Raw genomic sequence first — 13,630 nt, 5'->3', positions numbered from 1 at the left:
GCACGGATTGGTGTGGTGCCTCCCTCCCTCGGAGCCACTGGTTTCCCTCTGAAGCCCCATCCGAGCACGCTGAGCTTCCACCAATGGGGACGCCTCATAAATTCTCACCCAGTAAATGACGGTCCCATCCTGCCATAGATTAACATGTACCATCCACAAGGCTGAGGCTGTGCTCTGTGTACTATTGCGGGATGAGGCCATGGTATGTTGTCAGCTGGAAAACCAATCTGTGGGACAGTACATGTTGAATATTAGGGCCCAGACTTTAAAAAGTAATGTGCTACCTGTGCCTGGACTCACTCTAGGGAGAGCCTGGCAAATGAGATGAGTGGAAGAGGGGCCTTGTGCTGGTCCCCTTTTCTGGTGCTTGTTACCATGTGCCTAAGTTATCTACTCAAACAACTACCTACATAAAGGAGACAGGTTCCCTGCCCTTGTGGAGTCTGACAAACCTGAGCCCGGGGTGCTTCCAAAGCTGACCAGCTGGGTGACCCTAGGCAAGTGATACTGCCCCTCTGAGCCTCATTCTGGGCTTCAGGAAGTAGGATGGTGTGTGGCCAGCACATAGCACACAGTAGGCAGCTTGCAGGAAGCACCTCTTTTTAGCACCTCTTTCTCCTCCTCTTCCTCATTCCCTCGTCCCCATGGGAAGAGTTCTAGGCTTTCAGTGCTGACAGTGGGGACATGGGAGGGGGCTGTGGGGAGGAGGGGAACTGGGCCCTAACGACTCCTTTTCCTTTCCCCTCCCTGCAGGGACCTCAAGCTGGACAACGTGATGCTGGACCGGGATGGCCACATCAAGATTGCTGACTTCGGCATGTGCAAGGAGAACATGTTCGGGGACAAACAGGCCAGCACCTTCTGCGGCACCCCTGACTACATCGCCCCCGAGGTGAGCGGCACCCTCCTGGCCCCAGCCCCGGCCGACACCTTGTCTCCACAGGGTGGGGGCGGTGACGTCCGCGCCGCCGCCGAGAGGCTGAGGAGGCCCGGCCGGGGCTTGTGCTCCAGGGGACTCAGCTCCGGCGACTCCTCTGCCCCAGATCCTGCAGGGCCTGAAGTACTCGTTCTCGGTGGACTGGTGGTCCTTCGGAGTCCTTCTCTACGAGATGCTCATCGGTCAGTCCCCCTTCCACGGTGACGATGAGGACGAACTCTTTGAGTCCATCCGTGTGGACTCACCGTATTATCCCCGCTGGATCACCAGGGAGTCCAAGGACATCCTGGAGAAGGTGGGAGCCCCTGGGTGGGGCTGGCCGGGGCAGGGGCTGGCCGATGCCCGGTCGCGGGAGTGCCAGGAGCCTCCTGTCTCAGGGATGGCAGCCTCACTGATGCTCCTGTCCTGACACACTGGGGTGGGGGGTGAGGGGTCACTCTCCTGCCACGTTCTCGAGACCTCCCGTCCGGGTTCCCTGCACTGAGTCAGCTTGGCCTGGCAACGGTGGACTTGGGGTGAGGAGACCTTAGGCCAGACTCTGAATCTGTCTCCTTATCTGCAAAGTGAGGCTAAGAGAGGACCTTTCTCACAGAGTCTGGGGGGGAGAGAAAACATAAATGTGTGATGCCAGGCGGATGGTAAACACTCAATAAACGGCCACTGCTTTTACTCTCGCGTCCCGCCAGCTGAGAGGGCCGGCAGCCCCAGCCCACGCCCTGTTTCTCCAGCGGACCTGAGCACAGAGGCCAGACAGGATGCCTCAGCCCCAGAGGCCCTGGGCTGTGATGCCGGGCTGGGCTGGACGGGCCTGGGCACCCCTCAGGCTGCTTGGGGGTTTTCTGAGGCTCCGATTTCCTACCGCCCTTGGGTGCTAACCGGGTTCCCTGCTGGGTTGCAGCTGCTTGAACGGGACACAACCAGGAGGCTGGGAGTGACAGGGAACATCAAAATCCACCCCTTCTTCAAGACCATCAACTGGGCTCTGCTGGAGAAACGTGCGGTGGAGCCTCCCTTCAAGCCCAAAGTGGTACGTGATCCCACTCAGGTGGGGGCCGCCCACTCGATGTTGTCCCCCACTGCCTTCCGGGGTGGGCTCCTCCTGCTCTGCCCTGCTTCTCTCCTGCATCATTTACACGCTCTCCTCCTCTCCCTTCTTCTAGCAAATATGCTTTCCCAACCTCCCTGGCACACTGAGCCACAGCCTCTACCCTTGTATTCTCACCATTTCTCCTCAGTCAGTCAGTCAGTCAGTCCACAAACCTTGGCAACATTGGATCCAGCCACCCGTTTGCATACATTCTTTAAAACCCACTGTGTGCAGGGGACTGTGCTTTGGGAATCAGAGCTAAGGCCTTCCTCCCTCCATCTATCCATCCATCCAATCCACTTTCGAAAAAATATCGAGAACACTGCTTTCTGTGTGCAGAGCACGGTGCCAGGCTGCAAAGCAGAGTGGGAGGCCCAGTCCCAGAGCTGGAGGGGCCCTAGCTCCTCAGAGAGATAAGAAACTTGCACACCGATGGTCATTTTTTGGTAAATGACAGCAGTATAAGAGATGTCACAGGGCCACACATGATCAGTTGCCTTTGGGAGGGTCTGTTGTCAGGAGCCCAGGATGCACAGCTCGGGGTGGGTCTGAGGGGAAATGGGTTGTAGGCAGGGCTGGGGAGGCTCGGCCAGACCAAGGGCAGACAGGAGGCATTCCGGGTAGAGGAGGGATGGTTTGCATAAGAGCCTAGAATCTAGAGAAGCCGCCAAGGAGCCAGCATGAGAGCAGAGGCAAGCTGGCCTTCTCAGAAGTTGGACTCCTTGGCCCTTCCCTGAGCCCAGCTCTTGCCTCCCATCCCCTTTCTCTCCTTTGCTTCCCCTCCTCTGTCAGGACACGCTGTTCCCACTGAGCAGCCTGTGTCATGCCCCCCGCTCTTTGTGTCTTGAGGCCTCAGAGCATTCCCCCACTCCAGGGACCTCAAACTCAGTGCCTCCTGCACTGGGCACATCACTGCCAGGCCGGGCCAGCTGTGGGAAAATCACACAGCCTGCTTTCAGTGTCTTGCTTTCGATAGAAAGAGGGATAGGTTGATTTTAAATAACAGCAGGCAGGTGTGCTGATCAGCAGACCCTGTCGGTGGGAAGTGGGGCCTGTGACAAGCTGGCAAAGGGGTTTTCAGCACCGAGAGTGGGCGGACGTGCCAGGAAATGGGCCCGGGGCTGCTCTTTTCTGTCAGTTTTCAAAAGAAGCCGGACACTTGGATTTTTATGTCACATTGCCCAATTTTAAAATATTGGCTCAAATGCCATTAAAACCCACAGCTAGTCAAGATGGTTGTACCTGCAGCTCAGTTTGGCCTGAGGGCCACCAGCTTGAGACCTCTTTCTGTCACCCTTTCATTGTACCCTCAGAAGCAGAGAGTTGGCAAACGTTTCCTGTGAACAGCCTGATAGTAAATATCGTAGGCTTCGTAGGCCAGATAGTCTCAAAGCAGCCATAGACGGTATGTCCGTGAGTGGGTGTGGTTGTGTACTAATAAAACTTTATTTATGGATGCCAAACTTTGAATTTCATTTAATTTTCACGTCATGAAGTGTTATTCTCCTTTTGATTTTTTCCTAAACACTTAAAAATGCAGAAGCCAGTCTTAGCTTGCAGGACCTACAAAAACAGGTGGTGGGTGGGGTTTGGCCCAGGGCTGTAGTCTTCTAGAACCCTACTTGGGTGGATGCCCACCTTTCCCCTCCAGGCCCCCTGCTGGCTTCCCTCATCCCCTTGGTAACAACATCCTCCTTCCAGCGGAAAGACTCCCCTTTTCTGTTCTTAACAAGGACAGCTCTGGCTTGGCCCAGCCCAACAGGGATTCTGGCTCCAGGAATGGGTTCCCGGAACCTCAGAAACCTTCAGAAGGTTGCCCCTTGGGTCCCGCTTATCCACCCCTGCCCTCTGCTTGCAGAGGTCCCCTGGAGACTACAACAACTTCGACCAAGAGTTCCTGAACGAGAAGGCGCGCCTATCCTACAGCGACAAGAACCTCATCGACTCCATGGACCAAACAGCATTTGCTGGCTTCTCCTTCGTGAACCCCAAATTCGAGAGGCTCCTGGACAATTGAGGTTGCCAGACACGTGCCCCCAACCCACCCCAGCCAGGGAGCCTGGGTCGGCCAGCACGACCTGCCCCCCGGCCCAGGCAGCGCAGGCAGGGCCCCCCCTTCATCGGCACCCGCCCGCCCCCCACAATAAGCAACGGCGCGACTGTGGTCATTTCTGCTGCTGCCCGCCTCGTCTCCCAGGGGGGCCTCAGCTCCTGTCTGGCTGGGCTCTCATGGTACTTCCTCTGTGAATTGTGTGTGAATGTGCTTTTCCTCTGCCCTCAGAGGGAAATTGTAAATCCTGTGTTTCATTACTTGAATGTAGTTATCTATTGAAAAAAATATATAATATATATATATACACATATGTGTGTGTGTGTATATATATATATATAGGCTGTATATACTGCTCAGTAGAGAGAAAATGTGGGGGACTGGTGAGATGTTGATCTTTTAAAATATATATATTATATATACGCTGCATACCCTCCCCACGTCCCACCCCCCCACCCCCCAAAAAAAGGAGCACAAGCTGTTTGAACCACCAGGTTCTTTTATTTCTGTGTCTAAATAAACACCAACTGGTACCGACCTGGCTGTCGGGACACATTTGTCCCAGGAAACTGGTGGCCGCTGCTCCCGCTTCTGGCAGCTCTGTCTTGGAAGCTAAACCGACCTGTTAGCTGCAAATACGGACCCCTGGGCTTTCATGCAAATGTGTTTGTATTTATGGGTTTCCTCTGGCTCTAGGGCCGTGGGCCAAAAGCAGAAAACGTTTCTAGGTGACTGAGGGAGCAGCCCCAGATGTCTCTGTGGGGTGATGGGAAGAGGCGGGACTGGCTGCAGAGAGTCTGTCTCAGAAGAGTGAGGGGCGAGCGCGGAAGAGCGGGACAGGGCAAGGCCTGGCTGCGAGACGTAAGTGAAGGCGTCGGGGCCAGCCCGGACTGGGGAAGGAGGACGGGGAGAGAGAGGAAATACACTCAGGCTTCAGGCAGACCTGGATTCAAATTGCACAGTAGCCAAGAGATGTGGCTTTTAAGATGTCCCTTAATCACTTGAAACCTCTGTTTCCTTATCTGTAAAATGGGGACAAAGCCAGGCAGCACTCGGTTTAACTGCTCATCTCATGTTTGTCCCCCGCCCTTGCCACAGAGGAGTCCATGTCTGAGTTCTAGAATCTATCTCTCAGGAGTTCTTTCTTACCTGGGGACAGGGAGAGGAGCAGGGTAGGAGGAAAAAGCGAGACATGCCAAGTGGTCGGGTTGAGGCTGAGAGCCTTGCTCCAGTGTGCCCTTGTGCAGGGAGGAAACTGGTGGCAGCCGGTGTCCCCCTGGCGTGCAGCTCTCTGTCCCCACCACCTCATGGGCTGCTCTCTGCTTCCTGTTTCTTTCTCTCCGCTTCTCTCTGGGCACAGGCCTCAGGCAGGGCCCGCCCTCCAGCCCCTCTGGTCCAGCCCCCGCCCTCGTCCCTGGTGGTGGGCGAGGTGCCCCCAGCGCTGGGTTGGCTGGCCCTGGCAGCCAAGCAGCTGACTTCCAGCAAGTTCATTTTTCTGGGCTGAGGTACAAGTTTCCACAGCTGGAGAGGAGCCGGATAGGTGGGGCTGGAGCTGGCCAGGGGAGGGGGCTGTGGGGATGGGGGGGCCAGGCCCTCCCAGAGAGACCAAGTGTCCCCCACCCCTCCCCACCTGCCATCTTCTCAGGAAGCACTTGAATCCCTGCTCTGCGTCCAGCAGTGAAAGCCCCAGAAATGGGGCTTTGTCCCCTTGGTATCACAGTCAGGTGGGGGAAACAGCGTGATATGGGCTGTGCTGGGGGACGCTGGGGCTGTGAGAGCTCAGAGGAGGCTCCTGGGGACCCCTGTTCCCTACTTCTGCTGCACAGGCCCCAGAGACCCCCAGGGCGGTCCAGAGTGCGTTTAGAAGAGAAATACAGTTGGTGTGTGAATTCAGAGCCTCTCACCGTCGTCCTGCAGCTCCAAGTCAGAGCTGTTCACCCAGAGCCTGTCTCCTCCTGCGTGGGCTGGGGGAGAAAGTAGTTTTACAGCCAGAGGCAGTAGAGGGTGGCGGGAAGAACGGGAGTGTGAGTTCTGCTGCACCACCCACACACTGTAACCGCCACACGTTTCTTCCTTGGGCCTCAGTTCCTCATCTGTAACACGGGACCATTACTCCCTACGGCCTCGTGGAGCTCCCGGCTCTGGGGAACCCCTCAGAGACAGATGCTGGGTACCCCATGGTGCCTGGGGGACGGGGAAGCAGCTGCCAGGGATGCTGCCAAACGGCCTGGGACGCTGTGTGGCTCCAGGCCTGTTCCCAGGGTTGGGTAAACACAGGCCTGACTGGCGCCCCAGGAAATGCCTCTCGTGACTAGACCCAGAGCCACACTTTCACTGGGACGTGGGGGTCTGGAAGCAGGCAGACAGCCCTCCACCTGCCAAGGAGGTGTGCAGGCAGAGCAGCGAGCTTGGCCCCCGCCTGAGATGTGTACCAGGACTCACACTCAGTGCTGAGCAGACTGACAAAGATGGAGGAGGGTGTGGGGGCAGGAGCAAGGCTCTGCTGTCAGATGCCCCTGGTTTCAAATCCTGTGTCCCCAGTTGTGTGGCCTCAGGGAGTGACAACCTCCCGGAGCTCCAGTTTCCTTTACTATAAAATGGGGATGCAGGCAGACCTCATTTCATTGCGCTTCGCTTTACTACACTTTGCAGACATCATGTTCTTTGCAGATTAAAGGTTTGTGGCAACCCTGCGTGGATCAAGTCGATCGACGCCATTTCTCCAATGGCACTTGCTCACTTTGTGTTTCGGTGTCACATTTTGGTAATTCTCGCAATATGTCAAATTTTAAAATTATTATTCTATTTGCTGTGGTGATCAGTGATCTCTGATGTTACTATCGTAATTGTTCTGTGGCACCACAAACTGCGCCCATATAAGAACTTAATCCGAGCTTCCCTGGCAGTCCAGTGGGGGGAACTTCCCACGCTTTCACTGCAGGGGACACGGGTTCAGTCCCTGCATGGGGAACTAAGATCCCACATGCCACACAAGGCAGCCAAAAAAAAGAAAAAAAAAACAAACAAACCCAAAAACTTAATCCGTAAATATTGTGTGTCTGACTGCTCCACTGTCCAGCTGTTCCCCTGTCCCTCTCCCTCTCTTCAGCCTCCCTATTCCCTGAGACAGGACGATTTTGAAATGAGGCCAATTAATAACCTTTAATGGCTTCTAAGTGTTCAAGTGAAAGAAAGAGTCGCATGTCCTTTTAAATCCAAAGCTAAAAATGATTAAACTCAGTGAGGAAGGCATATGGAAAACTGAGGCAGGCTGAAAGCTGGGCCTCTTGGGCCAGTTAGCCAAGCTGTGAGTGTAAAGGAAAAGTTCTTAAAGGAAATTAAAAGTGCTGACCCTGTGAACATACAAATGATAAGAAAGTGAAACGGCCTTATTGCTGATGTGGAGAAAGTGTTAGTGGTCTGGATAGAAGATCAGACCAGCTGCAACATTCCTTTAAGCCAAAGCCTAATCCAGAACCAGGCCCTAACTCTCTTCAATTCTGTGAAGGCTGAGAGAGCTAAGGAAGCTGCGGAAGAAAAATCTGAAGCTAGCAGAGGTTGGTTTATGAGGTCTTTGGAAACAAGATTTCTCCATAAAGTAAAAGTGCGAGGTGAAGCCCCAAGTGCTGATGTAGAAGCTGCAGCAAGTTATCCAGAAGAGCTGGCTAAGATAATTATCAAAGGTGGCTACACGAAACAACAGATATATCATTGTAGACAAAACAGCCTTATCTTGGAAGAAAATGCTACCCAGGTCTTTCATAGCAAGAGAGGAGAAGTCAATGCCTGGCCCCAAAGCTTCAAAGGACAAGCTGACTCTAATGCAGCTAATGCAGCTGGTGAGCTGAAGCTGAAGCCAAGGCTCGTTTACCATTACTGAAATCCTAGGGCCCCTTGGGATGATGCTGAATCCACTCTGCCTGTGGTCTGTACATGAGACCACAAAGCCCGGATGACAGCACATCTGTTTACAACATGGTTTACTGAATATTTGAAGCACATTGTTGAAACCTACTTCTCAGAAAAAATAGATTCCTTTCAAAATGTTACTACTTATTGACAATGCACCTAGTCACTCAAGAGCTCTGAGGGAGACGTATGAGATTAATGTTCTTTTCAAGCCTGCTGATACAAGATCCAGCCCATGGACCAAGGAGTAATTTTTTTTTTAACAAATTCTTTTTTTTTTTTAATAAATAAACTTATTTATTTATTGGCTGCTTTAGGTCTTTGTGGCTGCACATGGGCTTTCTCTAGTTGCGCGAGTGGGGGCTACTCTTTATTGTGATGCGTGAGCTCCTCATTGCAGTGGCTTCTCTTGTTGCAGAGCACGGGCTCTAGGCACGTGAGCTTCAGTAGTTGAAGCATGCGGACTCAATAGTTGTGGCTCATGGGCTCTAGAGCTCAGGCTCAGTAGTTGTGGCACACGGGCTTAGTTGCTCTGTGGCATGTGGAATCTACCTGAAGCACCCATGTCCCCTGCATTGGCAGGCGGATTCTTAACCACTGCACCACCTAGGAAGTCCCCAAGGAGTAATTTTGACTTTCAAATCTTATTATTTAAGAAATACATTTCATAAGGCTATAAGCTTTCATAAGCTGCCACAGTTACTGATTCCTCTGATGGATCTGAAAATTGAAAACCTTCTGGAAAAGATTTACCATTCTGCATGCCATGAAGACATTTGTGATCCATGGAAAGAGGTCCAGGTGTCAACAGAAGTTTGGAAGAAGTTGATTCCAACCCTCCTGGATGACTTTGAGGAGTTCAGGGCTTCAGTGGAGGAAGTCACTGCAGGTGTGTTGGAGATAGCAGAAGAACTAGAGTTAGAAGTAGAGCCTGAAGATGTAACTGAATTGCTGCAATCTCATGATAAAACTTTTAACAAATGAGGAATTTCTTCTTATGAATGAGCAAAGAAAGTGGTTTCTTGGGACGGAAACTACTCCTGGTGAAGATATTGCGAAGATTATTGAAATGGCAACAAAGGATTTAGAATATTACATAAACTTAGTTGATAAAGCAGTGGCAGGGCTTGAGAGGATTGTCTCCAGTTTGGGAAGAAGTTCTACTGTGAGTAAAACGCTCTCAAACAGCACCGCGTACTATAGAGAAGTTGTTCATGAGAGGAAGAGTCACTTGATATGGTAAATTTCGTTGTCATCTTATTTTAAGAAATTGCCATGGCTTCCTCAGTCTTCAAGCAATCACCACTTTGATCAGTCAGCAGACATCAACGTCGAGATACGACCCTCTACCAGCAAAAAGATTATGGCTTGCTGAAGGCTCAGATGATGGTCAGTATGTTTTAGCAATAAAGTACTTTTTAATTAAGGTATGTGCATTGTTTTTTTAGACCTAATGCTATTGTACCCTTAATAGACTACAGTATAGTGTAAACATCTTTTATTTTATTTATTTTTTTAATTAATTTATTTATTTTATTGGCTGTATTGGGTCTTCGTTGCTGCACACGGGCTTTCTTTAGTTGTGGCGAGCAGGGGCTACTCTTTGTTGTGGTGTGCAGGCTTCTCATTGCAGTGGCCTCTCTTGTTGCAGAGCACGGGTTCTAGGCGCATGGACTTCAGTAGTTGCGGCACTTGGGCTCAATAGTTGTGGCTCACTGGCTCTAGAGCGCAGCCTCAATAGTTGTGGCACACGGGCTTAGTTGCTCCACGGCATGTGGTATCTTCCTGGGGCAGGGATCAAACCCGTGTCCCCTGCATTGGTGGGCAGATTCTTACCCACTGTGCCACCTAGGAAGTCCCATATCTTTTATATGCACTGGGAAACAAAATTTTGTGTGATCCATGCTTTATTTCGGTAGTCTAGAACCAAACTTGTAACATTGCCAAGGTATGTGTGTAACTGTGCTGCTGCTCGGGGACTAGGATGATTTCTGTAAGCTCATCCCGTGGGCTCAGGACACAGTAGATGCTTAGTAAACAGCAGTCACCGTGACTCCATCCCCTCAAGGGGATGAAACATGCTAAGGATAGTGGGCCTGTCAGCTGCACATTGGAACCCTTGGGGCTTCTGACCAGACTGCAGGAGGGCATGTTGGCAATTTCAGTTAAAACCTAAAATGCAGGAATTCCCTGGTGGACCGGTGGTTAGGACTCTGCGCTTCCACTACAGGTGGCACGAATTTGATCCCTGGTCGGGGAACTAAAGACCCTACAAGCCTTGGGGCGTGGAATGAATGAATGAACGAATAAATAAATAAATCCTAAAATGCACCCACCCTGCGATGCAGCACTCCCCCTTCCCAAGCAGAGCTACCCAGAGGAGTCTCACCCACAGGCCCCAGGAGGCTGGCCCAGGATGCCCACCACCTCATGGATTAATTGGGAAAAACTGAAAGCAAGCAGAACACCCAGCAGCTGGGAAGGTGTTAAGTGCTTTCCTGATGTGGAAAGTGGTGCAGGGCCAAGGCATCAAGACGAGCACGTTAGAGAACCAAAACTTCAGAGTGATTCCGCCCTGTGGTTCCATGTGCCAGCTTGTGAGGGCGCCCAAAGGTAAAGGATGGAACAAAGGGTGAATGAGTGAATGAGTGAATGAATGAATGGGCTGCACAGACCACAATCCCTTTAAGGCAGTGGCTCTCCGAGTCAGCGCGCAAAGCATACAGGTAACACATGTCCTTTATGCTAAGCTCTAACCAGCAGGTCTCAGCCCTGACTGTACATAGGACCCTGATGCCCAGGCTGCCCCTGGTCTAGTTCTAGGTGGTCTCTGGAAGGGACCCCACATCAGTATTGCTAAAGCGCCCCGCAGTCCAACGGGCACCAGGATTGAGAGCCAGTTGGTTGAGATCCAGGAGTCTGCATTTTGCCCAGTCGTCCTGGTGGAGCAGCGAGATGCGGCTGTTAGGGGCCACACCCTGGAAAGTGAAGTCGCTAGTCAGTACCACCCAGCTCCTGTGTTTGGAAATCCCCAGCCCTGGACCCTGGGACCCCTGCGTGAGCGCCCACCGCAGGCGGAAGATTGGTGGGTCCGAAGATTGGGAGGGGGCCTGCGGCGGCCCTGGGAGGCTACAGCGCCCTCTGGTGGCAGGCAGGCTTGCGGGTCCAGGGAGGACCGTTTTGTGCAAGGTACAGTGCTGGGTTCCCAACCTACCTCCTGTCATTAGTCCCTGGGGAAATAGTTCAGCAAGGAGGTGCCCGAGGACTATTTTGCAGAGACTCAGAGACGTGGAGGTTACACATCTAGACAGCTCCCCTGGCATTAAGAGGGTCTCTGGGCTGCCCCAAATCTCAACCCCATTCCCTAGCATCCATCACACAATTAGAATCCCATTTTCCCCATGTATTCCTTACTAAGGTGTGAATGACTGATATGAGCTCCCTTCCCCTGCTCTGGGGCACAAGGAAGGAGTAAATAAAAACAGGGTGGCTGACAATTCTGCCTGCGGCATTAGCAGCAGCAGGTACCAAACCCCAGGAACTCAGAAGTCAATGTCCTCCAGCTGGCAGGGGACATTGGCCCTCTGCCCCAGCTGAGGATTGGAACCTGGTTCAAGAACAAGACAGCTGTAGCCAGCCACAGCCTGTTAGAAACCTGCCATCAATAGTATTGGCAAAATGTCTCTAAGCCAGTTCAAGAGTTGAGAAAAAATTAAGCCAATTAGACCAACTTTGCATCAATGATGTTAAAAATAACTCACTTCACAAAATGCTTGCATCCATCAAAAATGGACCTTGTTAGCTTAATTGTTCTTGAGTGCTCTGTTTGGAAACAAGGTATGTTTAAATAAAAAAGATTGTCTTTAAACCCTGGCTCAGGTTTGCAATAGCTGGATATCAAATGCACCTGTTTATATTGGACCCGTACTCAGGCTCACCAAGCGTGGGCCAGGAAGTGGCAGCACTGATGACAAACCGTGGGACGCAGACTTGGAGTCAGATCTGGGTCTACACCTGCCCGCCCCATCCATCCGCTGTTACTCGGCCTCCCTGAGCCTCAGTTCCCTCCTGTATCGTTTGTGCATAATAATACCTGCTTTACAGGGTTGCTATGAGGCCGAAGCTTGGAAAACTCTTCATGTAGCCCAGTACACAGTGGGTACTCAGGACATCTAAGACTATTGTTCTTATTCTTAACTCCACGAACATCTTCCATGTCTCTAGGCATGCTTGCCTCACAGCAGTGCTGTAAGTACAAGGCATGGCTGTGCCCAAGCTAGTGTCCAGGAATCTTGTAGAAAGGGACACAATTTCCCCGGATGGGAGTAGAGGGAAGAGCCCTGGATTGTGAGTCAGGAGTAGGTTCCAGACCTGGCATCGGGGTCCATCCCCTCTCCCTCACCATGGGCTTTGGGTCATCAGCCAGCTCCACAGCGGGAAATGAGAATCGAAGGGCTGGTATGAGCGGCAAGTGGGTCTCATGTGGTTTTAAATTATGAAAAAGAAAATTTGAATGTCAAATGCCCCAGTTCTTGGCAAAAACTAAAACCAAATGACATGAAAGGCAGTAATTCCCACTGTCAGAAAATTCCATTGAAAGTTGCCACGGCAGCAGAAAGAGTGAAAGATGCCTGGAGGGCACCCCTTCTCCACCCCCTCTTGTTTGGTCTTAGGGCGGCACTAAAACCTCTCCCTCTACCCTCAGGACCTTCCCCAGCATATTCCAGAGGCAGAGCTGGAGAGCCTCCTGGAGGCTCCCAAATAGCATCTGGGACGCAGATACACAGCTTGGGCTGATGTTTCTTGAGCAGCTCCTAAGGTCAGATCTGCACTGGAGGCTTTTCTAGTGTATTTGTGCTCCTGTCTCTGAAATCAAGGCTGGACTCATCAGTTCACTCTGTGAGCATTTAGTAAGTGCTGACTGCATGTCAGGGACTCTGCAGGATGGTGGGAAACCGTGCAAATGAGGAACAGGCTTGCGATCTCCTGGGGGAGGCAGGTCTGTAAGCAGACAATTATAGTACCGGGGAGGGTGGGGGTCAAGTTGCCCTCCAGGGCTGTGGGTGCACAGAGGAGGTGGCAGCTCTTCCTGGGAAGGCAACAGGAACAGGGAAGGCCTCCTGGAAGAGGAGTCATTTAATCCTGAGATCCAAAGAATGAGTACGTCCCATTGTCGGACCTGCAACACTTTTAAAGTCTGCTAATACCAAATTTTGCTGAGATGCGAAGCCGTGGATCTCCGTTAGCAAGCATGGGAACGTAATTGGCCTCATTCCCCCGGAAGACAACTTAGCACCCTTTGGGACTGCTGTAGATCCAGCCTTCTTCTCGCTGGAGAAAAGTCTTGGTCAAGACATTGAGAGCCACACAGGTGAGAGTGTTCACTGCCACACTGTAAAGTGCAAAATTGGAAACAACCGAACATCCACATAGGAGACTAAATGGAGAACTGGAGGTGAGTCCGTGCAGTGGGTGTGGCTCACCCGCCTTCACAGTGGACAGAGCTGCCAGCTTCAACACCGACAGAATCTCAAACCCACGTTAAGGGGAAATGTGGAAGGATATGTGTGGAGTGATGAAACGGGGCAGCGCAGAGCTGCACAAGCTCAGAAATGCAAGCTTCTGTGTCAAGTGCCCAGATCCCCAG

At 52.0% G+C, this 13,630-nt stretch overlaps 1 protein-coding gene across 3 annotated transcripts in view; it reads left to right on the top strand.

Annotated features, from left to right (window-relative positions):
* The window catches only part of PRKCD (protein kinase C delta), a 28,936-nt gene extending 24,301 nt beyond the window's left edge, over positions 1–4,635 (top strand). Inside the window, exons 16-19 of one of the 3 annotated variants that reach the window (XM_057706281.1) lie at positions 754–892; positions 1,044–1,232; positions 1,836–1,964; positions 3,883–4,635. In XM_057706281.1, the coding sequence (XP_057562264.1) occupies positions 754–892; positions 1,044–1,232; positions 1,836–1,964; positions 3,883–4,041 (616 nt within the window). In that variant the 3' untranslated portion in view covers positions 4,042–4,635. The remainder of the gene's footprint in view (positions 1–753; positions 893–1,043; positions 1,233–1,835; positions 1,965–3,882) is intronic. The other 2 variants (XM_057706282.1, XM_057706283.1) reach the window with 2 other exon arrangements.
* Positions 4,636–13,630: the final 8,995 nt, after the last annotated feature.

Source organism: Hippopotamus amphibius, chromosome 13, assembly GCF_030028045.1.
Source record: "Hippopotamus amphibius kiboko isolate mHipAmp2 chromosome 13, mHipAmp2.hap2, whole genome shotgun sequence".
NCBI classification, from domain to species: Eukaryota; Metazoa; Chordata; class Mammalia; order Artiodactyla; family Hippopotamidae; genus Hippopotamus; species Hippopotamus amphibius.
This window is presented reverse-complemented; position numbering and strand designations above follow the sequence as displayed.